At 38.9% G+C, this 15,548-nt stretch overlaps 2 protein-coding genes across 2 annotated transcripts; both read left to right on the top strand.

The window, feature by feature from the left end:
- Positions 1 to 4,327: 4,327 nt before the first annotated feature.
- Positions 4,328 to 5,260, top strand: LOC309853039 (olfactory receptor 7A10-like; the record flags this gene model as incomplete). The annotated part of the gene is made up of 1 exon (XM_082710669.1): positions 4,328 to 5,260. The coding sequence occupies one exon, from the start codon at positions 4,328 to 4,330 to the stop codon at positions 5,258 to 5,260; it is 933 nt and encodes a 310-aa protein (XP_082566795.1).
- A 2,626-nt stretch (positions 5,261 to 7,886) lies between these two features.
- Positions 7,887 to 15,348, top strand: LOC309853033 (olfactory receptor 7A17-like; the record flags this gene model as incomplete). The annotated part of the gene is made up of 2 exons (XM_082710661.1): positions 7,887 to 8,083; positions 14,403 to 15,348. The coding sequence occupies exon 2, from the start codon at positions 14,416 to 14,418 to the stop codon at positions 15,346 to 15,348; it is 933 nt and encodes a 310-aa protein (XP_082566787.1). The 5' UTR covers positions 7,887 to 8,083; positions 14,403 to 14,415.
- Positions 15,349 to 15,548: the final 200 nt, after the last annotated feature.

Below are 15,548 nucleotides of genomic sequence, written 5' to 3'. Positions count from 1 at the left end.
ATTGCTTTCTTCTCTGATTTTTGAACTGCTTTTTGTCTTTCTTTAAATACAGGATACAAGGTTATCTTATTAAAATGGAGGCCTATGTTTCCATGTCCATGGAATTACTAATTAGAATTTAAGTATGAGTTACACATTCCTCAGGGTGAAGGTAATATGATATTGACAGCTTGCCTTTACCATTTCTTTCAACAATATTGCTGCTAGGGGCTAGAAAAGCATAATAATGCAGTGCCAGGCAACCATAGTGTGTGTGTGTGTGTGTGTGTGTGTGTGTGTGTGTGTGTGTGTGGTTTATGTGTACATTTGTGTGTGCCTGTGTGTTCTGGGGGTATGAACAGTGCTCAGGGCAATGATACTTGAGTTCTTATACCCAAATATGTGAACCTTAAATGCCAGAATGTTCACCAACAGGTGTATTCACAGAATACCTTGGAACACAATTAATAAGATGCTAAGAACAACATATGAAGGAAGGACTCCTGGTCTTGAAGTCCCATCAGTGGCAGAAAAGCCACTTCCTTCCTCAACATTCTCTGTAGAGATCTAGATCTTAGACACCAGCCCTTTATCTGAAATGTCATCTGCAAATAACTTTTCACATTCTGTGAATTGCCTCTTAGGTTTGTTGACTGTTTCCTTTCCTGTGCAAAAGCTTTTGATCTTGAGGAAATCCCAAAAGTTCATTTTTGCTTTTGTTTCCCTTGCTTTTAGAGACGTGTCTTGAAAGAAGTTGCTGTGGCCAAGGTCAAAGAGGTTATGGCCTAAGTTCTCCTCTAGGATTTTAACAGATTCCTATCTGACACTGGAGTCTTTTATCCATTTAGAATTTATCTTTGTGTATGGTGTAAGAGAATGGTCTGGTTTCATTATTCTGTATATAGCTGTCCAATTTTCCCAACACCATTTATTAAAGAGACTGTCTTTTTCCCACTGTATATTTTTTCCTTCTTTGTTGAAGATTATCTGAACATAAAGTTAAGGGTCCATTCCTGGGCTGTCTATTCTATTCCATTGGTCTCTGTGTCTGTTTTTGTGCCAGCACCATGCTGTATTGTTGATCAAAGCTTTGGAATGTAGCTTTAAATCAGGCAACATGATGCCCCCTGCTTTGTTTTTCTTTTTCATCATTCCCTTGGCAATTAAGTATCTTTTCTGGTTTCATACAAATTTTAGGATTGTTTGTTCCAGATTTTTGAAAAATGAAAATGGTATTTTAATAGGGATGGCAATGAAAGTATAAATTTCTCTGGGCAGCATAGACATTTTCACAATGCTTATTCTTCCAAACTATGAGCTTGGATTATTTTTTCCATCTTTTTCTGTCTTCTTCAATTTCTTTCATAAGTGTTCCTAGAGTATAGACCCTTTATCTCTTTTGTTAGGTTTATTCTTAGGTATCTTATGGTTTGGAGCTGTTGTAAATGGAATTGATTCTTTAATTTCTCCTTCTTCAGGTACATTGTTAGTGTATAGAAGTACAACTGATTTCTGTGCATTGATTTTTTTCTAATTTTATTTATTTATTTGACAGACAGAGATCACAAGCAGGCAGAGAGGCAGGCAGAGAGAGAGTGGGAGAAGCAGGCTTCACACTGAGGAGAGAGCCCAATACGAGGTTCGATCCCAGGACCCTGGGATCATGACCTGAGCCAAAGGCAGAGGCTTTAACTCACTGAGCCACCCAGGTGCCCCTGTGCATTGATTTTTTTATCCTGCCACCTTGCTGAATTGCTGTATGAGTTCTAATACCTTGGGGTGGAGTCTTTTGGGTTTTCCACATAAAGTGTCATGTCAACTGCGCAGAGTTAGATTTCTTCTTTGCGAATTTGAATGCCAGTTTTTGCTTTGCTTTGAACAATAATGGTGAGAGTGGGGATTCCTGCCATGTTTCTGATCTCAATCAGAAGGCTCTCAGCTTTTTCCCATTGAGAATGACATTCACTTTGGGCTTTTCATAGATGGCTCTTATGATATTGTAGTATGTTCCCTCTATCCCTATACTCTAAAGAGTTTTAATCAGGAAAGCATGCCGTATTTTCTGAAATGTTTTATCTGCATTTATTGAGAGGGTCACTTGGTTCTTGTTTTCTCTTGTATTGATGTGCTCTATCCATATGGATTGATTTTCTGATGTTAAACCACCCTTGTATTCCAGGAATAAATCCCACTGGTCATTGAATAATCCTTTTTTTTTTTTTTTTTTAATATAGTTGGATCTTATTAGCTGGGATCTTGTTGAGTATTTTGGCATCCATGTTAATAAGGGATATTGGTCTGTAATTCTCCTTTTTAATGAGATCTTTGTCTGGTTTGGGGGTCAGAGTAATCCTGACCTCAATAGGAAGAGTCTAGAAGTTTTCCTTCTGTTTATATTTTTTGAAACAGCTTCAGTAGAACTGGCAAGATTTCTTCCCCAAATGTTTGGAAGAATTCCCCTGGGAAGCCATCTGACCCTGGGAGATTTGGGATGTTTTGGATCACTGTTTCAATTTCATTGCTGATTATTGGTCTATTCAGGTTGTTGATTTCCTCCTGTTTCAGACTTGAAAGTACTTTATAGATTTCTAGGAAAGCATCAGTTTCTTCCAGGTTGGTTAATTTTTTGGCATATACTTGTTGATAATAATTTCTAATAATTGTTCTATTTCCTTGGTGTTAGTAATCATCATATCTCCCCTTTCATTCATAATTTTATGAATGAGTAAATACCTAGAAGTACAACATACACTGTGGGAGAAGATATTCGCAAGTCACATGTCTCATAAAGAATTAATGTCCGAAATCTAAAAAGAACTTATCAATCACAACATCCCCCCCCCCCCAAAATAAACCAGTTAAGATATGGGCTGAAGACATGAATAGACACTTTTCTAAAGAAGAGATGCAGATGGCCTACAGACACAGGAAGAGATATTCAACATCACTCATCATCAGGGAAATGCAAATGCACATCAAAACCACAATGAGATAAATCCTCACACCAGTCAGAATGGCTAAAATTAACACCACAAGAAGCAACAGAGGCTGTTGAGGATGTGAAGAAAGGGGAATCCTCTTGCATTAGTGGTGGGAATGTAAACTTATGCAGCCACTCTGGAAAACAGTATGGAAGTTGCACAAAATGTTAAAAGTAGAGCTACCCTACAACCCAGCAAATGTGCTACTATGTATTTTCCTGAAGGTTGTAGGCCCTTTTGTATCTCAGAACCCTCTGGTCTTTGCATAAAAGACATAAGTTCTCAAAATATATTCCTCAAATGTAGGAAAGCACTTAACACTGTAATACATATCCTCTTAGGGAAAGGGCTGAATGGACAGGAGTTCCTAATCAGAGATGTCAGGTAACAACTTCACTTAAATGGGATGAAATCTATTCAAAAAATTATATTTCTTTTTTAATAGCAAAATATAAATTGTAGCATGTCACTGTTAATTATTCCCATTTTCTACTAATGAAAACTACAATGCAGTATCACCTCACACCTGTCAGAATGGCTAAAATCAACAACAAGAGATAAGAGTCATTGGTGAGAATATAGAAAAAGGGAACACTCTTGCCTTTTTTTGGGAATGCAAAAAGGTGTAGCCATTCAAGAAAACAGCATGCAAATACAAATCGTTACAAATAGAACTGCCCTATGATCTAGCACTTTCAATGCCAGGTATTTATCCAAAGAATACAAAATACTAATTCAAAGGGAAACATGCATGGAATGTTTTTAGCAGCAGTATCTACAATAGCCAAATTACAGAAACAACCCAGGTGTTAGTCAGTAGATGAATGATGAAGAAGATGTGGGAGATATAAACATCCTTGCAATACTACTCATTCATGAAACAAAATGAAATCTTGCCATTTGCAAGGACATGGATGAAGTTAGGGAGTCTTATGCTAAGTGAAAGGAGTCAGTCAGAGAAAGATAAGTGCCACAAGGTTTTGGTCATATGTGGAATTTAAGACACAAAACAAATAAGAATAGGGGAAATAAAAGAAAGGAGAAAAAGCAAGAAATAAATTCTTAACTATAGAGAACACCCTTCTGGTTACCAGAGGGGAGGGGGGGTGCATGGGTAACATGGGAGATGGGCATTGAAGAGGGGACTTGTGATGAACACCTGGCATGGTATGAAAGTGCTGAATCACTGTATTGCCCACTTGAAACAAATGCTACATTTCTGGTTAACTAACTTACACTTAAAGAAAAATTTTGAAAATGAAAAATAAAGTTTAATAAATACATAAAAGACGCCAATTTACTTGAAAAATTTTATGCTTCTTTTTTTTTTTTTTTCTTCCTTCTTTTCTTGTAGTTACCACCACTACATGGAAGCAGGCAATGATACAGGAATTTCAGATTTTCTTCTTCTGGGATTATCAGAGGACCCAGAACTGCAGCCCCTAATATTTGGACTTTTCCTCTCCATGTACCTGACCACTGTAGTTGGAAACCTGCTCATCATTCTGGCTGTCAGCTCTGACTCCCACCTCCACACACCCATGTATTACTTCCTGGCCAACCTGTCCTTTGTAGACATCTGCTTCACCTCTACCACCATCCCCAAGATGCTGTGGAACATCCAGACTCAGAACAAAGTCATAACTTATGCAGGCTGCATCATTCAGATGTATTTTTTCATACTCTTTATAGACTGGGATGACTTTCTCCTGGCTGTGATGGCTTATGACCGCTTTGTGGCCATCTGTCACCCCCTACACTACAAGGTCATCATGAACCCCCAGTTCTGTGGACTGCTGGTTCTCATGTCCTGGATCCTGAGTGTTCTCAATTCCACATTGCAGAGCTTAATCGTGTTGCGGCTGTCCTTCTGTACAGAGGTGGAAATCCCCCATTTTTTCTGTGAACTCAACCAGGTAGTCGGGCATGCCTGTTCTGATACCTTTCTTAATGACATGGTGATGAATTTTGCAACTTTCCTGCTGGGTGGTGCTCCCCTTGCTGGGATCCTTTATTCTTACTCTAAGATTGTTTCTTCCATACTTAGAATATCATCAGCTCAGGGCAAGTATAAAGCATTTTCCACCTGTACATCTCACCTCTCCGTTGTCTCCTTATTTTATTGTACGAGCCTAGGAGTATACCTTAGCTCTGCTGCAACCCAGAGCTCACAATCAGGTGCAGTAGCCTCAGTGATGTACACAGTGGTCACACCCATGCTGAACCCCTTCATCTACAGCCTGAGGAACAGAGACATAAAGAGGGCTCTGAGAAGAATCACTGGGATTCCAGTGATGTAAAGGCCAATGGTCCTTGTGTTGAAGAAGTGCCCATGATTTCAGGGTTCACAGTCTCATAGCCAGGAACTATTTTTCTATCTGACCAGGAAAGTGGAATCTGTGTCTTCTGTTTGTTTCCTTGAATTTCCAATTGTCTGAATTTAACTTTTCCACACATTTAGGTAACTCACTTATTAATCTTCTACTCTGTCTAATGTAGACAGTATTCCATTTTCTATTTTAGAGCAGACATGCCCAAGGTGAATTGTCTTAATTTAATTTCATTTTTCCCATATCCTTATAGACACTCTGCTTTCTTTCTTGTTAGGAAAGATACTGTCCATCTCTGTTCAGTGTGAATCAGCTATACCAGTGCTCTAGATCCGACCATCAATCATGCTCTGCTAGACTCCTTCCTTTCAACTGTATCAATGAAGTATAACTTTATATAACAAATAGCACCTATTAAAGTATAAGCTTGGGGCCTCTGAGTGGCTTAGTGGGTTAAAGCCTCTGCCTTCAGCTCAGGTCATGATCCCAGGGTCCTGAGGTCGAGCCCCATGTCGGGCTCTCTTCTCAGTGGATAGCCTGCTTCCTCCTCCTCTCTCTCTCTCTGCCTGCCTCTCTGTCTACTTGTAATCTCTGCCTGTCAAATAAATAAATAAAATATTTTTTAAAAGTATAAGCTTGATATTTGTGGTAAACACAGCATAACATAAAGAGTTATGTTTCATACCAGAAACAAATGTAACTTTGTGTGTCAGCTACACTGCAATAAAAAAAATTTTTTTAAAAAGTATATAGTTTGCTGCATAAAGGATTTGTACAAAGTTTAGGAGGACATTCTGAATGATTCTGCTTCTATACAGTTCCAGAAAGTGCACAATAACCTTTAACTACTTTGTTCTGTAATTTATTAAAATGTAATGCCCCTGAGCTTCAATTTTCTTATTTCCACATGGAAGTGGGTGCCTGGGTAGCTCAGTGGGTTAAGCCTCTGTCTTCAGCTCAGGTCATGATATCAAGGTTCTGGGATTGAGTCCCCCATTGGGCTCTCTGCTCCGCAGGGGGCCTGTTTCCTCCTCTCTCTGTCTCTCTGACTACTTGTGATTTCTCTCTGTCAAATAAATAAATAGAATCTTTAAAAATATATATATAGCATGGAGATAATAAAACTAATTTCAGGGAGACATTGTGGCTAATAAACAAAGTTGTGATCATATTTTGTAGGACCCTAAAATATTCAAAGGAGAGTGATGGGTATGATATGTGTGTATGCGTGTTCATACACATTTTTCTCTGAAGTAAACATCAGTATTCACATGCACCCACACAGAATCATTATTAGACAATCTTTCCTGTCACAAATAGACTTGAGAGTAAGCTGGAGAGGATAAGAATGAAAATAATGAATATTTAGATCAGCGTGAAAGTTAAATATGTAAACATTTGGACACAAAGATTTAAGATAAAACAAATCGCCTTAAGGATTCACTTTTTCTATGTTAGTACATGCAAGTCAGCATGGCTCGTGGTATGGAAGAGTTTCTGTACCAGCTATAGAGGCTGAACAACTCCAAAGTTACTTCAGATTCCCTTTTCTACTTGAAGTAGGGCACCAACACAGTATATCATTATCCATGAGAATATAAATAAACAAAATCCAAGGCTGAATTAATTTCCCTTGAACAGTGTTATTGGATTAATACCTGGATTAGATTTTTATTGCAGTTGTAACACATGACAGTGCTGCTGCTTTAAAATAAACCTATTTATTTTCTGATAGTTCTGGAGGTCAGAAGTCTGAAATAGGTTTCCTTGGACTAAAATCACTCTGTCTGCCTATAAAATTTCATTCTGGAGGTCTGGGAGGAATAGGTTTGTTCTTGACTATTCCAGCTTTAGAAACACACCTAAATTCTCTGGCTCATGTTTCCTCCCTTTATCTTCAAGCCAGCAAAATAGCATCTCAAAATCTCTCTCTGACTCTGAGTCTTCTATCTCCCTCTTCACACATTGGAGGACCCTTGTGATCTATCAGGACCACCTGAATAATCAGAATAACTATATCCTAAGGTCAGCTGACTAGCAATGTTAATACCATTTGCAACTTTAATTATCCCTTGCCATGACACAAGACATATCCAAAGATTCTGTAGATTAAAATGTGGAAATATTTTGGTGATTTTAATCTGCCTCCTTAAAGTCTTTTTCAGAGGTGTATGTGATGTCAACTCAGGGGCCCACACTCTGGAGAATCAAACAGGAAATTTACTTCAGACTGTAGGGTGAGTCCTTAGACATTTCTCTCCAAACTACACATGAAGAGGTACACATGGCTCATTCATTAACATCACCCCAAAGCTATAAAATGTAAAGCAAACCCTTAACCAAAAAAATTCAGTATCATCCCAAAGTTAAGGGAAAGTGCCAGGAGGTTAGAACACTGGAAGGTCATGAGAAAAGGAATACAGAACTGGATTCACCTGACTTTTAATCTGATCTCTCAGGAACAAAGTCTCAGCAGGAAAAGTTTCCTTTATGTCCAGACCAGTGGTCCACTGGGAATGAAGTGCTCAGAGGTGGGAATAACAATGGAAACGGTGCCTAATGAGCAGATATAGAGAGTTCCAAGTATTTCCTCTGCAGCAGAACTTTAGCAAGCAAAGCCTTGGACTGGCCGGGACATGGTTATTGCTTTTGTGTTCCTCAGTCTGGCTGGCAGACTCATGCTTCACTGCTTCCTGCTGTCCTGTCTGGGAACAGAGCTTGGGTGTCCATCATCAACTTTCCAGAGAGGAATTCAGGCCTCCACACAGACCTTCATCTTGTAGACCACACCAGGTGAGTCAGTAGGTATTTCAAGAAAGGATCTGAGAAAATGGAATCTGAGAACTCTTACTTGAGGTCACCTGAGACTTGGTAGACTCATTTGTGATGAATTTATGTAGTGTGTTCAAAAGAGAAGTGTCCATTGGACTCAGCAATACAGACATTGTTGACAATATGTGGTGGGAGTGGAAGACTCGTTGGATGAAATTGGGGAAGAGACTGGGGAGCCTAATGTGGTTCCATTGAAATTAGAACATAACCAAGGAGTTTTGCAGTTGAGGGGAGCAAGAAACAGAGTATTAGGATTGGACATGTGTGTGGAGAACTTTTAAGATGAGGTGATTTTGAATGTGTTCTGTATTTATAGAAAGACCCAGAACCATGCAGGTAACTATTCCCTTGCAACAGCTGTTCTGGAGACACACATTTCTCAGAATCTTCTCTCAATCTGAGTATTTACATGAAAAATGTGCACTTCGTATGCAAAAAGGGGTATGCTCACTAGCTTTACTTTGTATTATTTCATTACCAAGAGGAGTGCACATGATGTAGACATTCGTGAAAAGAAGAGAAAGCGTGGCCAGATCTGTTCATTGGTGAAAATAACTCATTTACTCTCAGGGAGGAACTGTACTGTAGGCTTCTTGCATGTAGTGACTAATGCTGTCTGCCACCCTAGGGGGACGGATACTGCTATCCCCACTATTTGAGTGAGCACATTCACATTTGGAATGGATTGGTTGTCTCTCCCAAGTTCAAACGTCTTATATGTGATAGATCTGATGTTTAAACCTGTTTTCTGATTCCAAAATTTTTGCACTTAAATTCATTCAGAAAAGTATTTTATTATTTCATCTTTAAAAATCCCCTTCTATTGTCCTACATTGTATATTTTCTCTTGTAAATTGCAGGTTTATTCCCATGCACATTTTTCTCTCTTTTTTTTTTTAAGATTTTATTTATTTATTTGACAGAGAGAGATCACAAGTAGACGGAGAGGCAGGCAGAGAGATAGAGATAGAGGGAAGCAGGCTCCCCACTGAGCAGAGAACCCAATGCGGGACTGGATCCCAGGACCCTGAGATCATGACTTGAGCCGAAGGCAACGGCTTAACCCACTGAGCCACCCAGGTGCCCACCTTGCACATTTTTCTAAAGGGATAGGTAATCAGGAAAATATCTTGACATCATAAAAATACCACTCCTTTCTTGTTTAGATACATTGTTATTTTCCAGCTTTGTTAAATATTCTGGGCATCAGGGCATGTGGCCTGGGACTGGAATGCTGCCAGAACCAAGGATGATTTCTGCTCATCACAGTCTCTCAGGAACCCCCTGAACTTATTAGATCTCCTTTACCCCTTCTGTCCATTTCTTTCCTGTGTTCTATGAAACTCTTTTCTTATGTTTATGTAAATATAGGACACAGTGCGATCATATTAAGATGGAACCACATGTTTCCTTGACTATGGGAGACTTACTAACTAGAATTTAAGTACCATTTACACATTACTCAGGGTGAAGATAATCTGATGTTGACAGCTTGCCTTGTACCATTTCTTTCAGCATTATTGTGGCTGAGAATAAGACAAGCATGGCAGTAATGCAGTGCCAGAAGGCCAGAGTGCTCTGTGTGTGTGTGTATGCGTGTGTCTCGTGGGACATGAACACTCCTCAGAGCAATGGTACCTGAGTTCATATACTCTAATACATGACCTTTAAAATCCAGAATGTTAACCAACAGATAGAAGTAATGAAGGGATCTAGCTCTATTCACAGAATATCTTAGAACACAATAAGATGCAAAGAACGCCATGTGAAAGAAAGACTCCCTACACCTTAAAGTCCCATCAGTGGCAAGAAAAACACCTCCTTCCTCAATATTCTTTGCCACCACCTCTCATCTGTCTCCCTCTTATTCATTCTCTCACCACACTGACTTCATTTTGAGAGTTTCATAGCTGAAATAAACGTCTTCTGCTATGTTTTCCCTGCTGGGTACACACCTGCCCCAGATATCCTTCTGCCTCCTGCTTAGTCTTTCTGGAAGTCTTTGCTAAAAATCTCACCTTCTTGACAGGTCCTCCTGAATTCTCTTTAAAATGTACCCTCCTGGGACACCTGGCTGGCTTAGTGGGTTAAGCCTCTGCCTTTGGCTCAGGTCATGATCTCAGGGTCCTGGAATCAAGCCCCACATGAGGCTCTCTGCTCTGCAGGAGGCCTGCTTCTCCCTCTCCCTCTGCCTCCATCTCTGCCTACTTGTGATCCCTCTCTCTCTGTCAAATAAATAAATAAAATCTAAAAACAAACAACAACAAAAAAGTAGCCCCCTCTCCAACCACTCCATTTTATACCTAACCTAGCTTTTTTCCCTTCATAGCTGTAACTGTCTAACATTAGTATATTATTTTTATGTGTTATCATATATATATTCTTTCTCCATCCGTGCATTGTATGGAAATTTTTTCCCTCCGTGTTTCTATTTAAATTCCAATTAGTTAACATACAGTGCAATATTAGTTTCAATTGTAGAATTTAGTAACTTAACACCTCCATAAACACTGGATGCTCATCACAAGTGCTCTCCTTAATCCCCATCTTCTATTCACCCATCCCCCATCCACCTCCCTCCAACAACCCTCAGTTTGTGCTCTATACCCAAGAATCTGTTTCCAGGTTTACCTCAGTTTTTTCCTCCTAGTCTGTTTGTTAAGTTTCTTATATTCCACAATGACTGAAATCATATGGCAATTATCTTTCTCTGACTGACTTATTTCACTTAGCATAATACACTCTACCTCCATGTAGGTCATTGCAACTGACAGAATTACATTCCTTTTGACAGCTGAGTAGTATTTCATCATGTACATACCACTCTTCTTTTATTAGTCATTGGATATTTGGGCTCTCACCATAGCTTGGCTATTGTTGATATTGCTGCTACAAACCTTAGGGTGCATTACTCTTTCAAATTAGTATTAGTATTAGTATTAGTATTAGTATTAGTATTATTTTTCTATTCTTTGGGTAAATACCTAGTAGTGCAACCTATAGCATGGAAGAAGATATTTTCAAGTGACATATCTCATAGAGAATTAGCATCCAAAATCTATAAAGAACTTATCAAACTCAACACCCCCCCAAAACAAACCAGTTAATAAAAGGGCAAAGACATGAATAGGCATTTTTCCAAAGAAGGCATACGGACAAGAGACACGTGAAAAATTGTTCAGCATCACTCATCATCAAGGCAATACACATCAAAACTACAATGAGAAAAACAATCTGAGGGGTTTTAAGTGGTGGGGAGGTGGGAGGTTGGGGGAACCAGGTGGTGGGTATTGGAGAGGGCACGGATTGCATGGAGCACTAGGTGTGGTATAAAAACAATGAATACTGTTATGCTGGAAATAAATTAAATAAATTTTAAAAAAGAGGGGCAACTTGTGATGAGCATTGGGCATTATATTTGAGTGATGAATCATTAAATTATACTCCTGAAACTAATATTATAATGTATATTAACTAACTGGAGTTTGAAAAGGAAGATGTGGTCCATATACACTATGGAGTATTATGCCTCCATCAGAAAGGAGGAATACCCAACTTTTGTAGCAACATGGACGGACTGGAAGAGATTATGCTGAGTGAAATAAGTCAAGCAGAGAGAGTCAGTTATCATATGGTTTCACTTATTTGTGGAGCATAACAAATAACATGGAGAACATGGGGAGTTAGAGAGGATAAGGGACTTGGGGGAAATTGGAAGGGGAGGTGAATCGTGAGAGACTATAGACTCTGAAAAACAATCTGAGGGTTTTGAAGGGATGGGGCATGGGAGGCTGGGGTACCAGGTGGTGGGTATTGGAGAGGGCACGGATTGCATGGAGCCCTGGGTGTGGTGAAAAAATAATGAATACTGGTATGCTGAAAATAAATAAATTTATTAAAAAAAAGAACTTGAAACAAAAAACTTTTTTAAAAAGTGGTTTATTATTAAAATTATTTTATTCTTCAAAAAAAAAACTACAATGAGATACAACCATACAGAGGTCAGAATAGCTAAAATTAAAACACAAGAAAAAAATAACTATTATTGGGCATATGGAGGAAAGGGAAACCTCTTCCATTTTTGTTGGGAATGTACACTCGTCCTGCCACTGTGGAAAACAATATAAAAGTTCCTTTAAATGTTAAAAATAGAGCTACCCTACAACCCAGAAAATGAGCTACTATATATTTACCCAAAAGATGTATGGACTTTTGTATCTTGGAACACTACGATCTTTGTCTAGAGGTCAGTACTCAACATATATTACCCAAATGCAGGAAAGCATTTCTCATTAAAACTGTAACATCAATTATGCCTCCATAAGAAAGGATGAATACCAACTTTTGTGGCAACATGGACGGTACTGAAAGAGATTATGCTGAGTGAAATAAGTCAAGCAGAGAGAGTCAATTATCATATGTTTTCACTTATTCGTGGAACATAACAAATAGCATGGAGGACATGGGGAGATGGAGAGGACAAGGGAGTTGGGGGAAATTGGAAGGGGAGGTGAACCATGAGAGACTATGGACTCTGAAAAACAATCTGAGGGGTTAGAAGTGGTGGGGAGGTGGGAGGTTGGGGGAATCAGGTGGTGGGTATAAGAGAGGGCATGGATTGCATGGAGCATTGGGTATGGTGCAAAAATAGTAAATACTGTTATGCTGAAAAAATTAAAAAAAAAAAACTAAGTTAAAAAAATGTTGCATTAGAACAAGAATGTGCCTAAATGTGTTATATAATAATTAGAAAACTCATCTTAATAAAAACAAGAAATCAAAAAAAAAAAAAAAACTGTAACACCATGGGGTGCCTGGGTGGCTCAGTGGCTTAAATCCTCTTTCTTCTGCTCAGTCATGATCCCAGGATTCTGGGATAGAGCACTGCATGGGGCTCTCTGCTCAGCAGGGAGCTTGCTTACCCCTCTCTCCCTGCCTGCCTCTCTGCCTCCTTGTAATATCTGTCAAATAAATAAAATTATTAAAAATAAAAAACTGTAACACCTGTCCTCTTAGGGATGGGACTGAATGGATGGGAATTCCTAATCAGAGATGTCAAGTAGCTTCTCTTAAATGGGATCAGATCTATACAAAAAGTATTTCTTTCTTGATGGCAAAATATAAATTGTACCATGTCATTCTGTTAATAATGCCCATTTGCTCCTAATCAAAAGTATAATGCAGTATTACCTCACACCTGTCAGAATGGCTAAAAGCAACACAAAAAACAAGAGGTGGGTATACAATAAGTCAGATATTGCATGAAGCACTGGGGGTTATACCTAAGCAATGCATGGGAAAACTACATCATAAACTAATGATGTATTTTATGGTGACTAACATAACAAAATTAAAAAAAAGAAAAAGAAAAAGAAACAAGAGTCATTGGTGAGGATATGGAGAAAGGGAACACTCGTGCCTTATTGGTGGGAATACAAAAAGGAGCAGCCACGCTGGAAAATACCATGGAGTTTCCTCAAAAAGTAAAAAAAAAAAAGCAAACAAAACAAAAAAACAACTGGCCTACGATCCAGCAATTTCACTGCCAGGGTATTTACCCAAAGAATACAAAACTATTAATTTAAAGGGATACATGCATTGGGATGATTTTAACAGCATTATCTACAATAGCCAAACTACAGAAACAGCCCGGGCTTCTGGCAATACATGAATGGATAAATAAGATGTGGTGTGTGCATATATATATATATATATATATATATATATATATGTGCATATATATATATATATATATATATATGATGTGGTGTGTGTGTGTGTGTGTGTGTGTGTGTGTGTATAATTCATAAAACAAAATGAAGTAGTGCTATTTGCAATGACATGGGTGGAGCTAGAGAGTTTTAGACTAATAAAATAAGTCGGAGAAAAACAAGTGCCATATGATTTCAGTAATATGTAGAATTTAAGAAACAAAACAAATAAGCATTGGGAAAAAAAGAGAGAAAGAGAGACAAACCAAGAAACAGAATCTTAACTACAGAGAACACACTGATGTTTATCAGAAGGGAGATGGTGGGGATGGGTGGGTGAAGTAGATGATGGAGATTAAGGACTGCATTTGTGATGAGAATTGGGTGATGCAAGGAAGTGTTGAATCACTCTATTGTCCAGTTGAAACAAAATTTACACTGTAGCTTAACTAACTGACATTTAAAGTACACGTTTAGAAAATGAAAAAAAAAGTATAGAATAAATAAATGAAGCCTATTTACTTGGATAATTTTATGTTCTTTTTTTGTTGTTGTTTCTTTCCTTGTAGTTACCTTTAACACATGGAAACAGGCAATGATACAGGAATTTCAGAATTTATTCTCCTGGGATTTTCAGAGGACCCAGAACTGCAGCCCCTAATATTTGGGCTTTTCCTCTCCATGTACTTGATCACTGTGTTTGGAAACCTGCTCATCATCCTGGCTGTCAGCTCTGACTCCCACCTCCACACTCCCATGTACTTCTTCCTGGTCAACCTGTCCTTTGTAGACATCTGTTTCACCTCTACCACCATCCCCAAGATGCTGTGGAATATCCAGACTCAGAACAAAGTCATAACTTATGCAGGCTGCATCACGCAGATGTACTTTTTCATAATCTTTGCAGGCTGGGATGACTTTCTCCTGGCTGTGATGGCTTATGACCGCTTTGTGGCCATCTGTCACCCCCTACACTACAAGGTCATCATGAACCCCCAGTTCTGTGGACTGCTGGTTCTCATGTCCTGGATCCTGAGTGTTCTCAATTCCACATTGCAGAGCTTAATCGTGTTGCGGCTGTCCTTCTGTACAGAGGTGGAAATCCCCCATTTTTTCTGTGAACTCAACCAGGTAGTCGGGCATGCCTGTTCTGATACCTTTCTTAATGACATGGTGATGAATTTTGCAACACTCCTGCTGGGTGGTGCTCCCCTTGCTGGGATCCTTTATTCTTACTCTAAGATTGTTTCTTCCATACTTAGAATATCATCAGCTCAGGGCAAGTATAAAGCATTTTCCACCTGTACATCTCACCTCTCTGTTGTCTCCTTATTTTATTGTACAAGCCTAGGAGTATACCTTAACTCTGCTGCAACCCAGAGCTCACACTCAGGTGCAGTAGCCTCAGTGATGTACACAGTGGTCACACCCATGCTGAACCCCTTCATCTACAGCCTGAGGAACAGAGACATAAAGAGGGCTCTGAAAAGAATCACTGGGATTCCAGTGATGTAAAGGCCAATGGTCCTTGTGTTGAAGCAGTGCCCATGATTTCAGGCCTCATATCTCATAGCCAGGAACTGATATTCTTTTATCTGACTAGGAAAGTTGATTCTTCACCTTCTGTTTGTTTCTTGGAATTTCTAATTATTTGAATTCAACTTTTCCATACATTTAAGTAACTCACTTATTAACTTTCTGTTCTGTCTGATGTA

The sequence above is a fragment of the Mustela nivalis genome (genome assembly GCF_964662115.1).
Source record: "Mustela nivalis genome assembly, chromosome: 1".
Classification (NCBI taxonomy): Eukaryota; Metazoa; Chordata; class Mammalia; order Carnivora; family Mustelidae; genus Mustela; species Mustela nivalis.
This window is presented reverse-complemented; position numbering and strand designations above follow the sequence as displayed.